The sequence below is a fragment of the Leucopleurus acutus genome (assembly GCF_964270905.1).
Source record: "Leucopleurus acutus genome assembly, chromosome: 1".
NCBI lineage: Eukaryota > Metazoa > Chordata > Mammalia > Artiodactyla > Delphinidae > Leucopleurus > Leucopleurus acutus.
The window spans coordinates 78561712-78588083 of record NC_139142.1 but is presented as its reverse complement, the minus strand read 5'-3'; the positions used below and the strand labels follow the sequence as shown (position 1 = coordinate 78588083).

Genomic DNA, 26372 nt, shown 5'->3' with positions numbered 1-26372 from the left:
CCAGTAAGTTATTCTGTTTCAAGGTGGTCTTCTAAATGAAACACGTTTCATTTATAATTTTTAAAAAATGATACAGAGCCACATGTTATTTATTTTTTAATCATATTTTTTTCTTTATTTTCAGGAAAAAGAAGAAGTAGAGGGAATATCAGTAGGTGCTATACTCTCTGACTATCAGCATGTTCGAGTAGAAAATGTGTAAGAAAACGTTAATTTGTCCTATATTTTTAAAGTTTATGTATTTTAAGAATGTGAATAAATAAAAAATCAATATGGGATTGACATATATACACTAATATGTATAAAATAGATAAATAATGAGAACCTGCTGTATAGCCCAGGGAACTCCATTTTGCTGTACAGTAGAAACTAATACAACATCGTAAAACAACTATACCCCAATAATAAATAAATAGATAATTGTATCCAAATAATAAATAGATACGGTATTCTACATGCCCCATGAAACTAAATGTATTGCCCTAAGTAACAAAAGTTGCACTTTCACTTTTTTTTCTATCCTTATATCAACACATGAGAAAACTTACTTACTTACCATAAGGAAAAATAAATTATTTATAATAAAAAATTGAAACAGATTTTTTTGAAGTCAAAGTATTATTTTCAATTTTTCCTTATTTGAATTAGTACACCCTTTTAATATCTTATCATTTGTAATAAAAGTGCAGTAATATTTTTTTAAAAAATGTATTAAGAAATCTCTTCTTTGGTCCTTAGAATTTAGTTCTTGACTAAAAATATTCATGAGATTGAAATACTTCTATAAAAAGCCATTCAACTTTAAAGGAATTTTTAGATTGTTGCTCCTCCCATCTCCCCCACCTCCCAAGCAATGTAGTACTAGTAAAACATTGTCTGTACAGGTACCGAAATAGTCAACTCCTTTGATCTACTCAAAAAACATAAGGTCAGATGAAAATAATGATTATAAGGGCTCCCCTGGTGGCACAGTGTTTGAGAATCTGCCTGCTAATGCAGGGGACACGGGTTCGAGCCCCCGTCTGGGAGGATCCCACATGCCACGGAGCAGCTAGGCCCGTGAGCCACAACTACTGAGCCTGCGCGTCTGGAGCCTGTGCTCCGCAACAAGAGAGGCCGCGATAGTGAGAGGCCCGCGCACCGTGATGAAGAGTGGCCCCCGCTTGCCACAACTAGAGAAAGCCCTCGCACAGAAACGAAGACCCAACACAGCAAAAATAAATTAATTAATAAACTCCTACCCCCAACATCTTTAAAAAATAATAATAATAATAGTGATTATTAAACGTTGGCTTGGCAAAACACCCACAAATGAATTTAATTTTCATTTTTAATTTATTCGGATAAATAAAATATTGTGTAGAGACTTTACATGTCATTATATTAGCAAAACAGAAAATAAGGACTTCACTATTAATCTTGAGCACAATTCGACGTAGAAATAAATGATTTTGCCATTTAAAAGGGTAAATGAGAATAAGATAAGGGCTGTATTTATGTAATAGTTTCATGTCCTTGACAAAGAAACATTCATATTGGCTATCTCATTAAAAACTTGCATATTAATAGACTTGAAAACTTGTTTTATTTTTTATTTTATTTATTTTCTGTCTAATTCCACAATGAATTTAAGGCAGTTAAATATATAGAATTTTAAGAGTAAGTGAAGGGAAAGCAGGGCAAAGAATAAATAAACAAAAAGAAGTATGATGATCTCATATTTGGGGGACTATCAGGATCTCTGGAGAATGGAGAGTGGAGGTGGAAGTGGGGGAGGAGGTCAAACGTGTATTTGGAAAAAGTTTTCCTTACATTCTGTCTGCCTACGTTTGAGAACAGCTGATTTATAGATGGAGATGGATTGCATATCCCTTAGCCATATGTTAAAAATAATATTATTCTCATCAAGTTTTAAGTCATGTTCTCTGAGAATTATTTTGTTTAAAAATCTTTATTTTTGAATAAGTTCAAACCTCCATGGTTCACTGGGTAGCCAAGGTGCAGATAGGGCTGACATCTATTTATGAAAGCTTTAAGGAGCTGAATGAAAATGTGCTCCTGAGGTGAAGCTGCCTTATAGCAATATCTAAATGGGAGAAGGGCCCATTGATTACTCAAGCTATTTCTCAAAATGCAGTCTCAGGTGCACTTCAACATATGGTTTAAGATGCCCAGATTATATACCATAAAGCACATCTGTAATAATCCTTGAAAATTGTAAAGCAGTGTTATTGGGAGTCTGTTGGTCTACAAACTCAGTTTTGAATTAGCTGATCTTCAGTTTGTAGTTAGTGTTGCATCATTATATTTTCAAGGTATGAAGCACTTAATAGATGTCACAAGCTCAAATACAATAGTGATTTACAGAGGAAGCTTATTTCAGCCATGATTTTTTTTTTTTTTTTTTTTGCGGTACGCAGGCCTCTCACTGTTGTGGCCTCTCCCATTGCAGAGCACAGGCTCCGGACTCGCAGGCTCAGCAGCCATGGCTCACGGGCCTAGCCGCTCCACGGCATGTGGGATCTTCCCGGACTGGGGCACAAACCCGTGTCCCCTGCATCGGCAGGTGGACTCTCAACCACTGCGCCACCAGGGAAGCCCCAGCCATGATATTTTAAACTGTTAAAAGAATTTAAATAGGTAAAGAAGTATGACTTAAGTCTAAAAACAGCCAAAAGATCAGGGATACCGAAGAAACAATCAAGAATTTTGCAATAAGGCCTGGAAGGAATAAAATTTTTTTCAAAACAAACAAAAAAAAACCTTTTAGCTGAAAAAGGTGGAGAGAAGTTTGATTAGTAGGCATTAAAGATTGGTGATAGGACAGCAAAAACTGTAATGCTTGTGTTACATGAAGAGTTACAGTTTTATTATTTTTGTATTTATTAACTGCCTCCACATTGCTTTAGGTGCTCAGGACATTTTACAAAGGTAAATTATATACTGATAAAAGTCTCTACATTCAGGAAGATTTTGATTTCTTTGAAGGTCAGGGTATATGTGCATGAAAAAAAGAGTGATATTTCTAAGACCATATGTGAGTAAATGACTAAACGTGTGGTACATTTAATAGGTAGTGGGATTATCTGAGAAAGAGTTCAGTGTGTGCTGGAGTAGTCAGCCAGGAAACCTTACTGACACTAGGGATGATGGGGTTTAGAGATATGTTTTTTTAATTTGAAATCTGATCTCAGCCACTTACTCTGTGACTTGAGCAAGGCACTTGGCTCTGACTACCATTTACTGAAGACCTATTTTATCCAGGTATTGTACTACATTTTTTATCTACATTACTTCTAATCGATTAATCAATTTATCTACATTAATTTTAATCAATGGGTCCTCCCTGAGAAAGTGACATTTAAGCAAAGGCATAAAGCAAGTGAGGAAGGTAGGGAACATGGCAAGTGTGTTAGGCAAGTGTGAGCAGGCCAGGGGTGGCAGGTTGGAGTGAGAGGAGAGAAGTGGGAGATGAGGTATGAGAGCCAACCAGGGTGAGATCCATGTAGGTCTAATTTACTAGGAGTAATGGGGAGAGTTCTGAGCAGAGAAATCCCATGATCTGTTTATGTTTTAAAAGGGTCACACTGGCTACTGTATTGAAAACTGATTTTAAAAGGGCAAGAATGGAAATGGGAAGAAGTTAGGAGAGATACTGGTGGCTCAGACCAGCATGTTAGCAGTGGTATTGGTGAGGAGTGGTCATATTCTGCATTGTGGTAGATTGGATGTGGAATGTGAAGAAAAGAGGAATAATGAATGACTTCACTTTCTAATATTTTAATCTTCTCAAGAACTTTGGAAGGAAATATTTTTGTCCGTATGTATGAACTGGGAAACTAAGGGCCTGGAGCTTAGCTCTGACCTGTCAAAGTCATGCAGCTAGTGAGTGTAGAAGGAGGTTTCAAACTCAGATTTGTCTGGAATCCAAAATCTGCATTCTTTCTACAGCAACATAATGTAAAATATGTAGTACAATACCTGCAGCATAGTAGGTAGTCAATGAATGTACTTTTTGTTCTTACTATTTTCTTTTCACTCAGTCGAATTCTTTTTTTTTTTGCTGTCATTATGATTATGCTTTTTCTTAATTCTTTTTGTTTGTATTAACATATCTTTATTTTACCTTCTCTTTTTTTATTGAAGTATAGTTGATTTACAGTAGTATGTTAGTTTCAGGTGTACAGCAAAGTGATTCAGGTATATATTTTTTTCAGATCCTTTTCCATTATAGGTTATTACAAGATATTGAATATAGTTCCCTGTGCTATACAGTAAACCCTTGTTTATCTATTTTATGTATAGTAATTTTTATCTGTTAACTCCCATACTTCTAATTTATCCCTCCCCCTCTCAGAGTCAAATTCTTAAAAAAAAATTTCAGAGTTATTAAATAAGAATAATTCATATAACCATAGGTATTATAAATGTAATCAATATATAATTATTTTATTAGGATAAATGTATTTTCCTGTGCTTCACAATTTCGATACCCAAGAAAGTTCTAAAACAAGAATAAACATCCATTAGCATTTGGAAGCTTTTTTGCATAGATTTCTAAACTTAGAGTCTTACTAAAATTAATATTTCTTCTCTGCCTGGAGATTTCATTTTTATCTGTTTATGCATAACCCATGGAAATTAAATATATTTATGTTGTATATATAAACTTCATTATGCAAAACGTGTTTTTAAAAGTATTTTATATGCTAAAATCCTTGAGAGAAACAGTATGTTTAAAATCAAAGTAATTGCTATGGATCCAAGTATAGAACATTAAGATATCATCTGATTTTTTAAAAATTATGTTATAGGTGTAAAAGGCTTAATCTCCAGCCTTTAGCTTACCTTTGGCAAAGAAACCAGGAAGATTTGCTCCGAGAGATGATATCATCTAACGTTCAAGCAATCATCATCAAAGTAGCAGCTCTAGGTATGTAACCAGAATTCCAAGGGAGCTGTCTGTTACCACACAGATAATCTGAGTTCACTCATAAGCAATTACAAGTAAAAAGGAAGAATAACTTAGAATATAAAAATGTGGAGTCACAAGCTGAAGAAATTGAGTAAGGGGAAGTTTTAAAATGGGCTTTTAATTATTAACCAAAGTGATTAATAGTGAGACTCTTTTCTTTTTTTAGTATATAACTACCTCTAAAACTGGTATTATATTGTGGTCCTTCAATTTAAGTTCTTTTTATAAGATATGGAATTCATATTCATAGGAAACAGAAAATATAGTTTGATTTTTTTTGAAGCTTTTTAAAATCTGTATTTGGTACAACACATGATATTTTCCTTGTATTTTTTTTAACGTACTTTGAATAATGCTAAAATAGAAGGATTGTCTTTGTTTGTGGTATCAGAAATAAGCCACGTAGTGGGTTTTTGTTGAGGATGATGAGAAATTCACGTTTGAGAAAATGTCGTTTGATCAGTTAGCATAGACACAACAGGCAAGGTGGTAATCTGATTCAAAAATGGATATTACATACGAACACATTTAATTTGTTGCTTTGAATTTTTATAATTACATTCATTTTCAAGAAACCGTGGGATTTGAGCCCAATTCATTTATTTCATGAACCTATTACAGTAAATGCCCTGGAGCCTCAGGGTTCTCAAAGCCTAAAACATGTACCTCATTTGAGAGTGTTCACCTTGCTGATCTCTAAAATAACAAGGTCCAAAGCTGTGGAAGGTTTCACAGATAATTTCACATTTTAAACAGCATTAAAAGGAAGATTCCATAATATTTCTTCCTGGTAAACACAAAGCTACTCTCTTCTTGTGGAAGTTGAGGTGTTATCTTTAGTGGAAAGCCTTATTTAGAGAACATGCAGTTGATCTCCTTAGCTGTTAAAAAGAAAAACATTGAGGTTGTGTTGTGTTCTCATTTCTGAGAAAATGTTGCTCAATAACTCTTAGGATTGAAGTTCTCACTATGGATATATTTGTCATATGAGTTTCTATATGAATGTATACAGAATATGCTCTCTCACTTTCTTTGTCGCTCACTCTCTTTTGGATTTTCTCAGATTGCATAGTTCTGTAATGAAGTTCATGTGACACCTCACTGGACAGTACACATTCTGTCCCTTTTACTACTAGAAAATGGAATGTATTAGAACCCTGAGAGATCTTGCCCCGTTAGAAAGACAGAGCAATAGAATATGACCTTACTGCCACCTTTATTATAGTACGTGGCTGATATTGCTTGTCTTTTCATTTGTGTGTGTGGATGTGTGTGCGCCTCTCTGTAAAGGTTGGGGATGGTGATTAACTGTATTAAACTTTTGGGTAAAATATAAAACTGAGATAATTTGTCCTTGACATCCCAATGACAAAAGTATAGATCCGATTTGAACATTTACAGCACAAAGTTTCTATTGATTGCCTATTGGTGTGCAAAGATGAAAGTTATTCTCAAGAACACTATTAAAGAAAGATTTGTTGAGTGGCACATTCCTTCTAAAGACACAAACATAAATGATGCAATATAGGTTTCCAAGCTTACACACACACACACTTTAAAATTTTCAGAAAAAGTTTTAAACAAAAAATGGGACAATAGGACCTTTCCATTCACAGAGCGGGTCAGCAAAGTTTTGTGGCCCGTGAGATTATGGAATAGTCTTATAAAAGGGTTGATTCTATATGGACGTATAAAAAACAAATTTCGAATAATTGTGTTACACAACCTTGGTGTCTTGCAGGCGTGAGTGAACTCGTGAAATTTTCACATTAATGGCTTAGTGCTTAAAGAGGTTTCTGGTTTTTAGACTTATTTAAAGAAGTGTTTCCACATTGGATTTAAGAACAATCCTGCCTTTTAGAAATATTTATTTTTAATTGTATGAGTATTACATGAAAACATTCTTGCCATGTAATGTTAAATTTTCATGGTTACAGAAAAGATCTGATGTATTCTCTATCTGCTCCTCTGCTGCCAATGATTCCCTTTCCCAGAGATACCCACCAGAGTGATGCTGATCATCTTTTTAATCACTTTTTTGGTATGTGTATATGTAATATTTAAAAAGCCATAAAACATTCATAGTACTTCTACATAGAAATGTTATATGAAGAGTATCTTACTCTGTATATTGATGGGCAACTTGCCTTTTTTCACTCAACAATATGTTTTGGAGATTTTTTTTTCCATGTCAATAAATGTAGATTTACTTCATGTTTTGTTTTGTTTTCAATTAACCTTTTATTGAAGTATAACATAAATACAAAAAATTGCACAAATTCTTGTGTCCAACTTGGTGAATTTTCAAAAAGTGAACGTATCTATATAATCAACACCCAAATCTAGATATAGAATATTGCTAATATCTCCCTAGTCAATACTTGCCTTGCCCTCCCAGAGGTAATAGCTCTTCTGATACTTAATACCGTAGATTCGCTTTTCCTGTTCTTGAATTTTATATGGCCGAATCATAGAGTATAGGCTCCATTGTGTCGGGCTTCTTTGGCTCAACATTATGCTTATGAGATTCATCCACATTATTGAATGATGCAATAGTTTGCTCATTTCTCCTTATAGTGTAGTGTTCCATGGTAGGAGTAAACCACAGTTGAATTGTCCATTCTATCTTCCATAGCCTGTGGGTAGTTTCTAGTTTGGTACCATTATAAATAGTACTGCTATGAACATATAATGTCATTTTGTACATTTTCTGCCCCAGACCTAGAACATCCATTTCTTTAAGAAGGCCTTGGTTTTTTTTTTAATGGGAAATGATATATATGTATGTGTATATGTATAACCTCAGGAGTTCATGATATTTTGAAATCAAATTTAGGGCTATATAAGGACTGTAATTATTCTGTCTTCCATCTGTGCTTTCTTCCACAGTGAAAAATGTTCTTGATTCTCAAGGACATAGGAGATGTTATTGATTAGAAGATCCCATAATTACTGGGAACAAAAGATCAAGTAGTAGATCTGTAACCCATTCTTTCCAGTAACTGGGGTAAGTGCCCTGGGAAAAAAGGAAGAACTCATATAAATCTCCTTATAAACATTAATTACAGATGTCATGGCAAAAATAAACGAAACAAAATCACTAATGATATTTACTAGTGGGGAGGGGTCCTTATCTTTAAACTGCCTTTAGCAGGACGTATCTGGTTGCTGTGGTTGGTTTTGGTAAACAAACCTGGAATCTTTGGGTTTGGGGGCATGGCTTCCTGGAACATGTCATGTAAGGTATGTAACTATCTGAATAGGAAATCAATCAAGATGTTTTATGCCTGAGGTATCTATTTTCTGTGTAAGTGATGTAAGCTACATGCATTGCTTAGAGACCTTACCTGTTGACCTGGTTCACATCAGGTTCAGTGTGACCAGAAAACACCTGGAGGGCTTCACTCATAGTTCTGGCCCTCTCCCTGCTTCACCTGGCCCTTTGATTGCTTGTATCCTTGGAATTATTAGTAAAGCTTGACCTTACTAGGTAAGGTCTCTGGTTTGTATGAGTCTGATTTCACAGTACAGTCTTTTGTTATTGCAAATTGGCCTAGTCAGTGGGATTTTGTTTTTCAGACCCACAGATATATAAGACACCTTTTGGCAAGAAAAAAAAGGGTAGAAAATGGTGATGAGGACTTAACTATTGTTAGCAGCCCCGGTAAAAGCAGGACAATTTAAAAACAAACAAAAAAAAGAGATAGTAGTTGGAGAAGAAGCTTGAGACTATCTTTACCCATCACTGGAAAACCTTCTGCTTCCATATATATTTGCTAACAAAGTAACTCAATTGATCAGTAGAAATACCGTACAGGTAGTTGGAGACCAAGGTCAGGTGACTACTCAATGCTAAGAGTATTCTGTTTAAGAGTTAGTGCTCTTTATAGAAAATAGCAGCAGAAGCCTGGGGTATGATTATTGACATGGATTTTTAGAATTAACGATCAGGAAGCCATATCACTATTCTAGACATTGTTGAATGGAAAGGAGTATCTAGGTTGAGCAGATGGATGATATGACAGTCCATTCTGTATACTTCTGAACGGTATGACAACTAACTTGCTATAGTGCATTATGGTTAGGATTTGGCAATCTTACCCTGAGAAGAGTAGGTACCTCACCCCTTCCCTGAACTACAAATGGAATACTCCTTCCAAAGCAATAATAGAAATGGTACGAGTTACAATTAACCCTAGACTGGCTTTATTAAGACCAGAGGGAGACACATAATTTGATGCCATTGGCACAAATGATGAAGTCATGCGAGTAGGTCATCATGAAAACATTGCTCTTGGGAAGCCAAGAGACTATTCAGGGCAGTAACTGATCTGCTGGCTTAGTTACCATGCATAGGGCTGCATTGTGAAAAAACTGCCAAGCTATCCAAAAGAAAGGAGGCAAAAAGGAGAGAAGTGAATGGGCTTCCCGGGTGGCACAGTGGTTGAGAGTCCGCCTGCTGATTCAGGGGACACGGGTTCGTGCCCGGTCCAGGAGGATCCCACATGCCACAGAGCGGCTAGGCGCGTGAGCCATGGCTGCTGAGCCTGCGCGTCCGGAGGCTGTGCTCCGCAACGGGAGAGGCCACAACAGTGAGAGGCCCGCATACCGCAAAACAAAACAAAAAAAAACCAAAAAAACAGTAGGCTGAACAATTTCCAGAGTTCACATAAAACTGGAAACATCCATGTTTCCACCAGTGGAAAGACCTCATCATACATCAGATATCAGGTAGAGTCCTCAAACAGGTATCACCTTAGTAGTCATGAGCCTTAGACTAAAGGCTGCTATGAACCTGATCTCGCAAAATTTAAAAGCAAGCCTCAAAAGGATCAAACTGATTTCAAATAACTTAACTTATGCCAGAACAAAATCTAAAACTATTTAAAGGAAAATAATAAAATCCAACACACAGTATAAAATTCATAATGCCTTGTGTCTTAGTTACCAGGCCTGGAAAGAAGGAAGAACATGTGATTAATACTGAGAAAATCAACCAAAATACACCCAGATTTGGAACTGGCAGGCAGGGAAGTTATAACAGCTCCTATAAATATGATCATAATGCTCGAAAAACTAGAGGAAAACATGATTATGATAAGAAATAAAAAATATAAAAAGGCCCAAATACTACTTCAAAAATACCTTATCTGAAATGACCAATACACAGCAATTAGACATTGCAGAAAAGATGAGTGAATCTGAAGACAAATAGTATCTGTCAAAAATGAATCATAGAGGAAAAAAAGGACTGAAAATAATTAACGCAGTATCAGTGAGCTGTGGTACCATAACAAGCAGACTAACTTAGGTGTAGTGTCCTAGGAAATAGGATGGGGAGAATATTTGAAGAAATAATGGGCAAAAGATTTTTCCAGTTTGATGAAAACTCTACATCTACAGATCCAAAATTTCAATGAACCCAAGCAGAAGAAACATGAGGAAAATCACAAGGCACATTATCATCAAATTGCTGAAAACCAGTGGTCAAGAGAAAATCTTAAAAGCAGTCAATGTGAAAAAATTAATTCTATACAGAAAGCAAAGATAAAAAAATCAACAGGCTTTGCCTCAAAAGCTGTCCAAAATGGAATACAATGAATTTATATCTTAAGGTACTGAAAATCAATAAAAGTCACCAAGAATTTTATACCCAGTAAAAATAAATTTCGAAACGAAGACCATATAAAGACATCCTCAGATGTACAAAAATTGGGGGATTGCTCTTCCCTGGTGGCGCAGTGGTTGAGAGTCCACCTGCTGTTGCAGGGGACACGGGTTCGTGCCCCGGTCCGGGAAGATCCCACATGCCGCGGAGCGGCTGGACCCGTGAGCCATGGCGCTGAGCCTGCGCGTCCGGAGCCTGTGCTCCGCAAAGGGAGAGGCCACAACAGTGAGAGGCCCGCGTACCGCAAAAAAAAAAAAAAAAATTGGGGGATTCATCACCTTTAGATCTGCATTTCAAGTAATATTAAGGGAAGTTTTTTGGACAGAAGGAAATAATAATTGATGAAATTTGAATCTTACAAGGTGATAAAGAGCAATGAAATAATGGAGTAGATAAATTTTAAATCTATTCTCTTAACTTTTAAGAAGATAAGCTAGATTATTTAAAGCAAAAATAATGGTAGTGAGTTGTGGGGTTTATATGGGAAGTAGATATATAATTATAGTAGCACAAATAGTATAAGGGGAAAGTACAGTGAAATGAAGGTACAATGTGTAAGATTCTTAAATTATACATAATTATATAATACTATTTGATTGTGGACTGATAACTTACAGATGTAAAATGTAAACCATAAAGAACCACTCAAAAATAAAACAGGTGTATAGGAGAGTAAATTGAGTATTGTAAAATAATCCAAAAGAAGTCAAGAAAGGGAAAAAACAAACAGAACAGATGAGAAAAATAGAAAACAACAGGTAAGATGGTAGATTTAAACTTAATCATTTCAATAATTACATTAAATGTAAATTATTCAGACACCTCCAATTAAAAGGGAAGGATTTGCAGATTCAATTAAAAAATGAAAAAGAAGGCTCAACTATATGCTTTCTATAAGAAACTTGCCTTAATTGTAAAGACATAAATAGGTTAAAAGTGAATTGATGGAAAAAGATACTCCATGGTAACACTAATTCAAAGAAAGCTGAGGTGGTTATATTAATGTCAGACAAAGTAGTCTTTAGAACAAGGAGTATTATTAGGGATAAAGAGGGACATTTCATAGTGATAAAGGGGTCAATTTATCAAGAGAGCATAGCAGTCTAAAAGATCTGTGCACCCATAACAGTGCCTTAAGATACACAACACGAAACTGATATAGGGAGAATTGGACAAATCCACGGTTATACACAGAGCTTTCAACATTTTTTTTTTTTAGTAATAGCTAAACCAGGTACAGTAGACAGAAGATTATTAGGATATAGAAAGTTTGAACAGCACTACCAACCAACTCACCCTACTTGCCCCTCATAAAACACTTCATGCATTAGCAGCAAAATACACATTTAAGCACACGTGGACCATTCATCAAGATAAACCATATTGTGAATCATAAAAGAAGTCTCAGTATATGTCATCATACTGAAATCAGACAAAGTATGTTCTCTGAATATACAAAAATTAACAGATATATCTGGAAAATCCCCCATACTTTGAAATTAACCAGTATACTTCTAAATAACCCACTAGTCAAAGAAGAAAGTATTTGAATTGAATGAAAATAAAACTGCAACGCATCACAATAGTGGGATACAAGTAAAGCTTCGTATTATAATTATTCCATTTATATGACATTTTGAAAATAGAAACTTATACAGACACATGGTAAATAACTGGTTGCCAGATGCTGGGAGTTGGGGGAAAGACTAACTGTAAAGCAGGAAAAGAACAGCCTACAACTTCTCTCATGAACTTTTTAGAGGGGTGGAAATATTCCATATCATTATGATGGTGGCTACATGCCTATATATATTTCCTGAAACTTAAAATTGGTGAATTTTATTTTAAAGCAAATTTAAAAAATGAAAATAAACAGGGCAGTGAATAAAATTTCCCAAAGACAAGGACTGCCATATTAGCTGTCAAGTAGATTATATTGGACCTTTACCAGAAGCCCCAAGAGACTTCAAATGAGTGTTAACTAAGATGATGCCTATTCAACACTAAACCTTACTCAAGCAATATTGGGAAGTACAGTTAAAGTTTGGAGCAGCCAGTTCCCCATCTTTTGGTCCACTTCAATATATTCTGACCACTGTATACATTTCACTGCTATAAATACACAGAAATGGACAAGAAATATCTCATGGACCTACTACATTTGTTAGCATCCTTAGAGCAGCAATGTAATTGAAAATTGGAATGGGGAATTGACACACTAGTTAATTAAAATGGCTGGTAAGGAAAAGAAAAGATTTATGGTTAGCTTAATTAGTGAAATTATTTTGTGCTAATATTGACTATGATAGGAAGTAATGCGAAGACTCTACTGGCAAGGGTTCTAGGATTGGGACGTAGGAATGAGGTGATGGGAGATGACGCCAAGTACAGAACTATATATTTTTCCTATTTCACAAATTTTTTCTTTTGTTTTGCCTGATCTATACTGGTCCCAGGCCTGGGTTTAAAGTTACATGTACCAAAATAAAGTGTTATCAATGCACAAAACACAATATTAATACTACTAAATTTGACAGTGCATATTCTTAAAGACTGTTAGGGGTATGTCATAGCTTCACCCGTAGAGATAAATTAAGGCCTATCTCTAAACACAGGGCCATGTGTCCTGTGATTCTTTATCTGTCAAACCCTGTAATATCAGCCTGTGAGTCAGTCCAAGGAGAAGTGCTAACAAGGCTGCTGTTTTTACTGCCCCTGTGGGTTTATAATACGTCTACTGAGCCAGAAAGGCCAATCATAGGGGAAAGGGTATGGGTCAAAACAGGTAGTAAATGGAAATGGAGGGAATCAGAGGAGATGGAAAAGCACTTACAAGTAGATTACAGTTCTGTGGCAGAGTACAGTCATGTGACCTCCGTGCCAGAGCCTCTGAGCTAGAGAATAACACTCTTAGGCATCCCTCTCAGATCTGATGCTGACTACTTAACTTATGTTCAGAGAAAACTCTGGACCTCTTTTCTGTAGAGAAGGGAAATTGCTGATATATGAGCTCTACGTGAAGATTTTACCTAGATAATTTGAAGCAACAAAATGACAGTGTTCCAACTGATGGTTCAGAGTAGGGGTAGTTTACTACAGTTACCATTCAGTTATTGGTTTATTGTCTGTAGCTACCATTCTGATCATTTTTCTGATGATTATTGCTAATGAATTATGTAGGTGGAGGATTCTGAACTGTAGAGCTTTTGCACTCTTTGTGGGCATAAAGCAAAACAATATGTTGCTAAGACATCTACCTAGATATAATGGAGAGCAGATTTTTACTGCCTGCCGTAGCTTGATCTAGTCCTTCAAATACAGAGTATGTGAATGTAATGGACTTCATTTAAGGAAATTGGAACACGACCCTTGAAGGAGATGGATTTGGTAGAGATATAATGAATTGATATTACTTATAACTCCTCTCTGGAGTTATGCAAAGTACATTTATGGAAAACCTGTGACACCCAGGCAGAGGTGTATTTGGTATAATACACCAATTGATAATCGTATGGGGCTTAACATTATTTTTGTGTACAAGCCATTTTCCTAAATTGTACAAATGCCACTAATGTACCATGGTCATAACACATGTTGTGGGTTGATTACTATTGCCTCTGCTGTGAAAGATGTTCTGTAGGGATTTTTGATCCTGGTCTTGCAGTACTACATCAGACCAAAATATGGAATGTTCCTGGAAGTTCTTCATGTTGAAAAGAACCTGCTAGTCCAAATATAGACACTAGAGGGAGCTCTTTTCCAGGAGACTGACTACATCTAGAAACGGCCCTGAAGGGAGAGCAAAGCTCTAAATGACTGGACTAATGGAATATTTACTTTCATGGAACATTGTGTCAGTCAACAGTATAGGAAGAGGGCCTGAATACTTACCCAGAAAAGACTATTGAATATTCTACTCAATATGGAAGTTGCTATTTTTTTTTAATTTACTTAATTTTATTTTATTTTTGGCTGCGTTGGGTATTCATTGCTGCGCTCAGGCTTTCTCTAGTTGCAGCGAGCGGGGGCTACTCTTTGTTGCGGTGTGTGGGCTTCTCATTGGATGACTTCTCTTATTGCAGAGCACGGGCTCTAGGCGCGCGGGCTTCAGTAGTTGTGTAGTGTGGGCTCAGTAGTTGTGGCTCGCGGGCTCTAGAGCGCAGCCTCAGTAGTTGTGGCCCACGGGCTTGCTTCCTCCGTGGCATGTGGGATCTTCCTGGACCAGGGCTCAAACCTGTGTCCCCTACATTGGCAGGCGGATTCTTAGCCACGGCGCCACCAGGGAAGCCCCGGAAGTTGCTAATTTTAAAGATCAAAGGAGTATCAGAAGCCAAGCTAAGGATGCCAGTATACAGGAATACTACCATTAGCCTAGATTGTGGTAGGACATTACTAGACAGTGTGACCCCTATATTTGTTTTCTAATGGCCCAGGTACTACCGATAGATATAAAGGGGATTATCTTTCCGTGGTGCATTGATTGAGATTGGCCAGATAAAGGAGTAACACTGTGTTGACCTGAAGAGAGCATTTTGAACAATGATATCTGGAAGCCAATGACTGTTAAAACCTACACTGTGATATCTGGGATATAGTTAAATTCTCAAACCAGATGGAATCCACAACTTAATTGAACAGTAATCTCTGATCACTACCCTGGTCACTGAATGTGAATGTACATGAGAAAAAGTTGGTTTTGTTGGGCAAGAAATGGAGAATGGTGCTATAATTCTAATTGACCCTTTACGCCAACCTGGGCCAGAGCATAACCAGTGTGACAGTGAAGGACTTGGAAAGATGTTCTGATAGTCCTGGACCTCTCCCTGATTTGCTGTGTTGTTTATTTCTGTTCTTTAGGTTATCAGTAAAGATTGATGCTGAATAAGGTCTTGGATTTGTTTGAGTCTGACTTGACAGTCCAGTCTTTTGGTTTAACTCAATTTCTCATTTATTTTGTACCACATTGTATATGTAGGGTTGTAGAGAAAATAGGCTTATGTTTCTACATAATTAGGGCTTTCTGAGCAAATTTTGCAGAAACTTGGGACCTCGGCTAAAAGACAAGCATTAGAATTTAATGTATGTTAGAGTAGACAGAGCAGACTGCAGAGAGATTTACTTCTCTGGAGGTCTGTGTTTACATTTCAGGGGTGGGGGTTGAGACCAGGACCTTAAGAGACATCTCCTGGGTTGTAAAGCTGCAGACACTAGTTTATTCCTCCCCAGAGAGATTTTTTTTACGTTCCAAAATGAAGACACAAGTCTTTCCCTTTACTTTTCCAAAGAAGCTCTCAGAAGGAGAAGGAAAACAACTGTCTCTTTTTTCCTAAGTAAATGTACAGATTTATACCTTACCTACAGAAGATGGAATTACTTGAAAAATTCCATCTCATTCTCATCACCTTGCTCCTGGGATAAGACCTGGGACCCAGAAGAGCCAGAATGGTATTACCTACTTACTGTATGTAAGTAGTAATAATAATCTGTTCTGCTCCAAGAGACTCATGTTGGCACTCGGCATTAGTAATAAATATAGGTATTAAAATTTTAACAATGTATGGTACAGTCTCAGAATAACCATGCTAATACCACCACCATTAATGTGATTGTTGAGAACAGTTAAAAATAATTTTTTACACGTCATTTCCTGCATTTCACTTCCCATTTCTTATGAGTTCTACATCTGTTTTGTCTGAGCATATAACTATTATGTACTGTACACTGTTTTTTAACAGTTTTATGGAGATACAAGTAACATGCCATACAATTCACCCATTTAACGTATACAATTCAATGTTTATTAGTATATTCACAGAGTTGTGCAGCAATCATCATAATCAAATTTTAGAACATTTTTGTACCCGCTCCCCCATAAGAAACCCGTACCCATTAGCAGTCAGTCATTCCCCATTTCCTCCCAGCCTTCTCCTACTCCAGGTCCTAAGCCCCACAAAGCTGCTTTGCATCTTTATGTCTTTATATATTTGCTGTTCTGGATATTTCCTGTGAATGGAATACTATAATACGTGGTCATTCATGACTGGCTTCTTTCATTTGGAATAGTGTTTTCAAGGTTTATCTATATTATAGCCTGGATCAGTATTTATTTATATATATTGCTGTGTAACATTGCGTAGTGAATTGTCCCTTTTTTTAATTGCTTGATTCAGTTTGCTTATACTCTGTTTAGGAATTTTGCATGTATGTTCATAAGAAGGATTGACCCATAATTTTCTTTCCTGGTAATGACAGATGTGGGTGATAAGGTTACCCTGGCCTCATAAAGCTTAGAAGTGTTTCCTCTTTTTCTATCTTCTGAATGATTTTCTGTAAGATTGGTATTAATTCTTTCTTCAGCGTTTTGAAGCGTTATTGCTTAAGCCACCTGGACATGGAGATTTCTTTTGGGGACAGTTTTCAATTAGTGATTCCATTGCTTTGTTAGGTTAAGACTATTCAGATTTTCTATTTCTTATTTCAGTTTGGTAAGTTGTGTTTTTCTCTGAATTTGTCCAAAGTTTTGAAAATTATAAATACAAAGCCTTTAATGCTTCTTATTGTCTTCTTATCATCTGTGAGATTAGTAGTGATGTCATATTTTTCATTCCAATTGGTAATTTGTTCTTTTCCTTACTTTATCAGTCTTGTAGGGGTTTATTGATTATATTATTGACAAGCTTTGATTTTCTAAATTACATGTTGGTTTCTTTAGTTCCTTAATTTCTGCTGCTGTCTTTATTATTCCTTCCCTTATACTTTCTTTGGGTTTAATTTGCTGTTTAATGTAATTGACATATAAAACTATATTAGTTTCAGGTATATAAAATAATGATTATATATTTGTATATATTGTGAAGTGTTTTCTAATTTCTTGATATATACATATACACTAAATTTCACCCTTGTTTTCTAATATATATATATTTATGCTATAATTTTTCCTGTAATTGTAGCTCTAGTTGTATTTTCATTATCAGTTAGTTCAAACTGCTTTCCAGTTTTCACTGAAATTCCTTCTCTAATCCATTGGTTATTTAGAAATGTGTTATTTAGTTTCAAGTATTGCTTAGTTTCCAAACATGATGGCTTCCTATTTGTCTTTATATTATTGATTTCTGACTCAATCACATTTTGGTCACAGATAACATACTCAGGATTATATCATTTTTTTAAAAATTTAAGGGGATACTTTATAACCTAGCATATAGTGTAATCAATAAGTTATTTCTTAATTTTTCTTCTTATTTCATCCATTTGATGTTATCTATTTTTCATGATTTATTGTGTTTTCCTTTATTTCCTGCCTTTTGCTGTATGTGATATTTTAATGTTCTCTGTTGCTCTGGGAGGGATTCATTCCACTAGTAGTTAGCTTTAATCTTTTCAAAGTTATATTTTTCAACTTAAAAATTTTAAAATATTAATATCAAAAATGCAATATCATCTTTATAATACTTCCTAATCAATATAAGGAATTTAAGGGGCTAGCCCATAGGCAGGACAGAAATATAGTCCTGCTGCATAGCACAGGGAGATCAGCTTGGTGCTTTGTGACCACATAGAGGGGTGGGATAGGGAGGGTGGGAGGGAGACGCAAGAGGGAGGAGATATGGGGATATATGTATATGTATAGCTGATTCACTTTGTTATAAAGCAGAAACTAACACACCATTGTAAAGCAATTATACTCCAATAAAGATGTTAAAAAAAAAAAAAGGAAAAGAAACGTAGTCCTATTTGGGATCCTTATATCCCAGTGATACAAAGGATTGACCTTTGATTCAAAATGACTTGCTGTATTTTTTCAGAAGTGTGCTTAACATATTGGGCCTCATATGTGCTAGTTTGTAAGCTGATAATAAAGACAAATAGAAGCATTTTCAGTGCAAGATGCTCTGGTATCCTGACAGTTAATTTATATATTATACAGGACAGCCGGGTGCAGTACATTTGGGAATGTTACAGCCAAATAAAGACATCTTTACCCCTCTTCTTTTTTCCTTTCCATAGACACATATATCAGGGACCCAGGTCAAATTTCTAGAACAATTGTTTTCAGCCTTGGCTGCACATCAGAGTCACCTGTTGGGGTTTTAGAAATCCCTTTGCCCAAGCTTCACCCCAGAGGAATGAAATCAGAATGTTTAGAGATGACACCAAGGCTCGCGGGCTCTAGAGTGCAGGCTCAGTAGTTGTGGTGCACGGGCTTAGTTGCTCCACAGCATGTGGGATCTTCCTGGACCAGGGCTTGAACCTGTGTCCCCTGCATTGGCAGGTGGATTCTTAACCACTGCACCACCAGGGAAGTCGCAGAAATTGCTTCTTTAATCAGGGGGCAAGATTGGATGAAGATGGGACACAGAAACAGCTATAATTCAGTGAGTGGCGAGTGACCAGAACATTGAAAGGACGAGGAATGGTGCCATAGGAGGACTATATAATGGAGCTATATATTTAGCCTGAAGTGAAGGCAGCATGTTACTGGGTCAAGGAAAATGGGAATTTTTACAGCAATCCACAGTATTTGAAAGGCTGCTGGTACTTTTGTGACTTCAGAGAACAATTCTAAGAGGAAGTGGAAGTTATGTAGTGAAACAAGTCTTGATTTGGTATCAGAACTTTCCTACATTTGGAGCTCTCAAATAGTTTCATAGGAGGTTGCCACAGGCCCTTGTGTGGATTTCTTCAAGCTCCTACTGCATGCCCTTGCCCTTTCCAATATAATACTGCTCCTTCATGCTGAAACAGAAGTCATCTGAGGTTGTAGAATGGGGCTAGCTAAGGTTGCTTTGGGGAGGAAATTCCATCCTACTCTAATGGCTTCTGGCTCCACTCTTGAAGGGTGGAGGTTTGCCACCATTGGATAACTTCAAAACAATATGCCACTGGCTCTGAGGGCAGTTCTATAGAGAGAATTTTGGAAATGGATTGATTAAGGGCAAATATATACTACCGGAATAAGCATATGTCGTGTGCAAAGGTGACCGCTTTGAAGGTATAGCCCTCATTTGACTACGTAAAAATCAGTCTCATTACTTTATTCTTAGTTTTCATTAAAATCTGATGCTTACACAGAGCACAGTGATGAGAAATTTAAACTCAGTTATGGCATTCAGATTCCATTTGCTAGGTAAAAATTTTGTTACATGCTTATTTTGCCATTGCATGTTGGTCTCTTACTGTTTTTTTCTTGATTTGGAAGCACATCTTCCTTCCCTACTGTTACTCTGCATCTTATGTATAGTGAAATTCTTCTTTTTTTTTTTTTTTTTTTTAATTGAAGGTGATCTATGTGTGTCTGGAAAAGGTAACACGGTGTTAGGGAAGAAAATTGTCCCTGAAACTTTGTTTTCATTACTTAGCAGGTTTTACAGTTAATGACAGAAGTTTCTCTTGTGGCCTCTCCTCCCAAAGACTGTGCTTATTTTTCTCCAGTAGTTTCATGTGACCTTGTTAAAAGCTTCATGTAATTCCCAAATAAATTACATTTACTGGTTTACTTCTATCTAGTATTTTATTGACATTTCCAGATAAGTTTAATAGGATGGAGAGAAACAGTGTTCTCTTTATAGACTCAGTGGGTGATTTGACCTTAGCAGGTTAACCTTATCCTGATGTTGAAGGAAGCTATTCTTAATTAGACTCTATCAGTTTCTCCATTATCACCAAGAGAGCCACTGGTCTGTAATTCTATAAATCTTAATTTGATTGTTTTTCTTTCTTACAGAAGAGCTACCATATTAGAAAAATTACAATATTTGGAAACAGTTGCTGGTTTTCTGAATACATTGCATATCCTCATCTGTAGCTGAGCCATTTCACACTTTATTTCCTTCAGAAACTCTCAGTTGAATACCATCTGGTCATGGTAATTTATTACTGTGGAATTTCTCAAGTTGCTCTATTATTTCCTCCTAAGAGATTGCTCTCTGCTACTGCCCCACTGATTTTCTCAGAAAGTGCCCTTGGAATAGTCGTTTCCCCACTATCCTGTACAGCAAAGGTCAATGCCAAATAAAACTGAATTAAACTTCTCTGCTGCTTCTCATCCTTTTATTTGCCCTCATTTCAAGTCCTCACTGATGGGGAGAAACTCAGCAGTTAGTCCAGCCACTCATGTTGTCTGCTTAGTCCTCATGGTACCTTTTGTCCTGTTAATTTTCAAATTCTTTTTTTTCCCTGACAGTGTATTTTTGGTATTTAATTCAGAAAAAAAAAGCAAGTATTAAAAAAGATATTCTAGATACTTTCAGTGTATTCATAAGTGACTCTGGAATTGTTTCCAGTTTTTTTTTTTTTTTTTTCCCAAACTATCCACAGATTTCTCTTTTGACTTGTCGAATAATGAGTCTCTGTATATGTCTCTCGTTGCCACTGTCCTTTTCTGTCTTCTAAGCAGCCTGGATAGTTTTTAAACTCCCTTACTTGCCTCTCGGAGGGATGCCAACCATTTTTTTTCTTCAAATTTTTAACATATACTTTTTAAAGTTTCACCCTTTGGGTTAACATTAAGAGATGCCCATACAGCTTTAATTGTGCTGACATCCCAATTGCTGAGTTCCACTCCTACGCATACTCACCTGCGGTAATTCCTATATGTTGTATTAATCTGTTTCTTCTTTTATAACTGCCCAAATAAGCCAAGGTACGGCATATTAATTATTGCTTCCCCACCTTGCACTCTTCTGTCATTCATTTGGATAATAATGGACATAATTAAAATCATTCATTGCAATAGCCTTCCTAGAAAAGATTGCTGAACAGTAAAGGTTAAAAGCAATTTGCATTATTCTTTCATAGTCTATGGTTAACATAACTTTTTTTTTTACACCTGAACTTTGTTCAAATAATTATTTTGTTTATAAAAGGTTACTTAATGTGCATTCAAGTGTAAATTGCTACTAGAAATATATATTTACCTTTATACAAAGTACTGTAGCACAGAATTTTTAAACTCAGGTGTTGAAACATCAAAAGTTGAAACTTTTAACATCTCCCAAGTGTGTTGTAAATATTTACCATTTTAAATTGAAGGAAAAAAAATCAAGTCTTAAATATCACATTCTGAGTATATGCAATATAATCTTTCCTTAAGGTTCAAATACAAATACTACCAGTCCCACAGCTACCCATCTCTGAATAGAGTGCCTTTTGCTCAGTCTGTAAAGTGAAGTAACAGATTATAACAGCAGAGGAAATAAATGCTGATTTTGTTCATTTTATGGCTAGCACATCTTTTCCTTTGCCAGGTAAGGCAGGCTGTTCTAAAAATAAGTTAGGCATATAACTATTTGGTGCTAGTATGGATATGTTCTTTGAATTTTTGAATACATTAAGATTCTGTCCATCCCAAGCTACTTTGTATGTATATGTATGTGTGTGTGTGTGTGTGTGTGTGTGTGTGTGTGTGTGTGTGTAAATATATATATATATATATATATATGGCCTTCCAAGAAATATCTACCATGTTATAATTCTAAAACCTGTCTTTCTACCTTCATCCCTACCAATTCCCTTTATTCTTTAACATATACAAAATGTAATATTCAAAAATAAATAAGATCTTATTTTAGTGCCTGCTATTATAAAAGTTATCCCTCTGTAGTAAGTAACCTTTATGGCTGTGTCAGGCAGTTTACACTAAAACAACTTTCATGATAATATGTAACAATTCACTGAAAATTCCTTCTGGAAAGGTAAGTCTGAGTCTTTTTCTGTTTATCCATTTAGTAGTAAGACTATTTAATAACTATATTGCCCAAGCAGATATTTGTGTGTAGAAAATACCAGTATCATTCTATATTTGCCATGGTTGGAAAGTGGGATTTTCCTGTCTTAGCTGAAGTCCCAACATTTATGTATTAAAACTACTTGGAACAAGAATATGTTATAAAGTTTGTAGGGCTTGTCTTCTGACAAAATCTCTTTCAGAAAGTTAATATTGTATTGGTTGATGTCTCAAACATATGTAGGTAAATATGTAGAAATATTCATAGGTCACAGTTTAAAGTTACATAAAAACCAGGTGAGGTAGGCATCTCACAGTGCAAGACCTAAGGTATGGACAATAATCAGGGTTCTCTGAAGTCGCCTGTACTTCTTTTTCTAGAAAGTTATTCTTTCACTGGAAAAGTCTTACGATAGACTTTCTTATGAATTTGATTCCAACTTCACTCAAGCAAGCAAAATTTAGTTCAAGTTTTGGGCAGTTTCAGTCCTGATATTTTCCTCTTCCTTTATTCACTGGTCTTTTCAGTGGAGTTTGGAATGGAGAGGGTGCATGTGTTAATAAGCAGGGTTCTCCAGAAAAACAGAACCAACATGATACAAAAGAAGTGTATTTTGAGGAGCTGGCTCACATGATTATGGAGGCTAAGAAGCCCCACAATCTGCTGTCTGTAACTTGGAGACCCAGGAAAGCCAGTAGTGTATTTCAGTCCAAGTTCAAAGGCTTCAGAACCAGGGGATCCAATGACGTACATCCCAGTCCAAAAGCAGGAGAAGATGAGGTGAGATGTCACAGTTCAAGCAATGAGGCAAGAAAAAAGGGGTGAGTTCCTCTTTCCTCTGCCCTTTGTTCTGTTCAGGCCTTTAACAGACTGAGTAATGCCCACCTACATTGGAGAGGGCAATTTACTTTACTGAGACCACTGATTGAAATACCAGTGTCATCCACAAACACTCTTACAGACACACTCAGAAACAGTGTTTCATCTGGGCATCCCATGGCCCACTCAGGTTAACACATAAAATTAACCATCACAGGAAGAAAAGGAAAGAATTGGATGCCAGTGCTTATGTAACCATCTTGCCCAGAAGTATAAAAGGATTTATATATATATATAAGGATTATATGAAGGATTTAAAAATGAAGATGACGAGATCAGATTTCCATTTTGGACAGCTCTCTGACTGTAGTGCCCATTAAAATTTGATATTCCTCAAAGCTCTTGCCTGTATTTTATCTTCTCACTTTACAAGTTCTCCTTGAGTGTTCATCTTGTGGCTTCTATTTCTATATCAGTATCCCCAGCTCAGACTTCCATGCTGGGCTCTAACCCCATATACCTAATTGCCAATTAAATATCTCTTCTTGGGTGATTCCCTGAAACCTCAAACACATGTCTAAAATTGAATTTGCCCTTTATTTCCTTCCCAAACTTTCTTGTGTTCTGTTCTATATCTGAAGTAAATGGTGTTTGGTGCCACCATCTTTTAATTTGACCAAATCAGAAACTTGCAAATCATCTTGCCTTTTCTTTTTCTTGTATTCACGATACCCAATTTATCAGCAAGTACTATATATCCTGCCTACTGTATGTTGCTCTCAAGTCTATTCTCTTGCTTCCATACCTATTGCTTTTGTCTGTTATATCCTGTCTCACTAATTATTGCAGCAATCCCTTTATTTGCCTTCTTACCGTCAGTCTTGTTTCCTGCCAAGGAATTCAACTGAAGCTAGAGTGATCTTTCTAAAGAAAGATCACTAATTGGATCTAATTGGATCACTAAAGATCTAATTGGATCATGTCATCCTCTGCTTAGAATTTCTCTGTGACCTTGCATTCAAGTACAAACTCTTTAAAATGAAACACAAGGCCCTATAGGATTTGGCATTTGTCTACTTTTTTGTTTTTAATTTATCTACTTATTTTTGGCTGTGTTGGGTCTTTGTTGCTGTGTGTGGGCTTCTCTCTAGTTGTGGCGAGCGGGGGCTACCCTTCGTTGTGGTGCGCGGTCTTCTCATTGCGGTGGCTTCTCTTGTTGCGGAGCACGGGCTGTAGGCACGCGGGCTTCAGTAGTTGTGGCTTGCAGGCTCTAGAGCTCAGGCTCAGTAGTTGTGGCGCACGAGCTTAGCTGCCTCGTGGCATGTGGGATCTTCCCGGACCAGGGCTCGAACCCGTGTCCCCTGCCTTGGTAGGCGGATTCTTAACCACTGCGCCACCAGGGAAGCCCCCTTGTCTACTTTTTTTAACCTCAACTTTCACCCCTCTAAACGCTCCCTACTCATATCAAGCTTCTTTCACTTACCAGTCCTCATTATGTTGAAAACTAATATGAAAAATTAGGAAGATATTTCTATAATAAATATTTCAAATCCCCCTTTTAAAAATTTCTTTGACTCACATATCTTCCACTTTTTATTCATTTTTTTCATATTAAAACTGTGTAGTATTTCAAAGGTAGAAGAAGGACCATTTGAGCTATCATCAGCAAGTATTGATTATCATTAACTGCATAATTATATTTAATATGATTTATTGGTCATTCACTTCATGGGTGCCATGGATCTCAAAAGTGAATCCATGAAGTGTCTGAGTCTCCTTCATGTTACATACACTGAAGTACAATACCAGTTCATAGATTTCAGAAAGAAGTTACATGTTGAGATGAGTCCTAACACAACCTCTAAGATAGCTAAGCTTTTAGTGATCTAATTGTAGAAATGGAAAATCTGGAAATTCAAATAAGATCCTTCCCCCAATAGTCAACTTTCAAAACATGTGAGCTAATTTTTACCTTAGAGATCACATAATCAGTCTTTTTTGTTCTTTTGACACAAATATAGTGGTTATATTTATAAAGTGCTCAATGATGAGAATGATGGTGTGCTCAGTTGAAGTCTGGAAACAAAAAGGTTATATTTACCAACAAAAACATTAGAGCTTTTTAAATGAAATTCACTTGTTTTGATGGCGAGTGAGCCTGGTAAAAATAGGAAGAGATTATTGGGGGTGGGGAGTGGTTGTGTTTAACTTTTAAAGATACACAGAATGCTCCATTCCTGTCTGCACTGAAATTTATCAAGATTTATAGGCAGACTAGAAATTGCTTCTCAGAGTGATTATACCTTTTTGAATATCACCTACTGATTTTACAGTAAAAGTCTAGGCTACAAAAGTTGAGAACACAATTCATTTTACTTGACTCTGTTAAAAGTAGCATTATCAAGCATTTCATGATGTTTCTCTCATATCATATTTTGGGCTGTCGTGAAGAAATAAACCTCCACTTGCTTTCATGATAGTAGACAATAAATTGACTGATATAATTCAGTTGAGAAGTTGAAAAATGCATTGAAAATAATGAGGCATAACATTGTAGGGTTAACATTTATTCGTAGATGATACAATTAAATAGAACAGGCATTAACTTCAAGGTCAGTCAGTAAAGTAATAAAATTGAATATTTTAATTGAATTGTAATTACTTCCCATTGATACATGCAAGTAAAGTAAAATAGATGTCAGCTCTGCAAATTATGGTTCTTCCTCCTAATTAATTTCTTAATTCTGCATGGAGTTATCCAATGCCTAGGTCTTGTTGTGGGTTTATTCATCCACCCAGCTTCCATCAAGGAATGTCTATAAGTCATGATTAAATGATTAGGTGTCAGGATTTATAGTAAATTTTTCTGCACTTTGAAGAAAATTTTGTTAGTAACTTAAAGTAGCTTATCTAGGTATTTGAATTAAATATATTTTATATTTATATAAACATTATTAAATGTTACCATCTCAGTGATTATAAAGGTTTTCATAAGGGAGCTAGACACATTGAGACTCATATTCCACACCTGACTGATTCAGGAGGTAAACTGAACAGACTGTTAGGGTTTTGGTGAAGCACAGTTTATGTCCATTTATGACCCAGGCTTCACTAGAGGAGAGACACCTAAATTGAATGAATCTAAAAAAGAAACATCTTTTTCAAGGACTAGGATAAATTG

The 26372-nt window shown here is 36.1% G+C and overlaps 1 protein-coding gene across 4 annotated transcripts in view; it reads left to right on the top strand.

The window, feature by feature from the left end:
- The window catches only part of DPH6 (diphthamine biosynthesis 6), a gene marked incomplete at its 5' end in the record, with an annotated part of 217059 nt that overhangs the window by 105596 nt on the left and 85091 nt on the right, over nucleotides 1-26372 (top strand). For all 4 annotated transcript variants that reach the window (XR_014326080.1, XR_014326081.1, XR_014326082.1 and 1 more), the window contains 2 exons: nucleotides 125-198; nucleotides 4815-4933. Coding sequence is in view for 1 of the 4 variants with exons in the window: in XM_082835618.1 (XP_082691744.1) it covers nucleotides 125-198; nucleotides 4815-4933 (193 nt within the window). The remainder of the gene's footprint in view (nucleotides 1-124; nucleotides 199-4814; nucleotides 4934-26372) is intronic.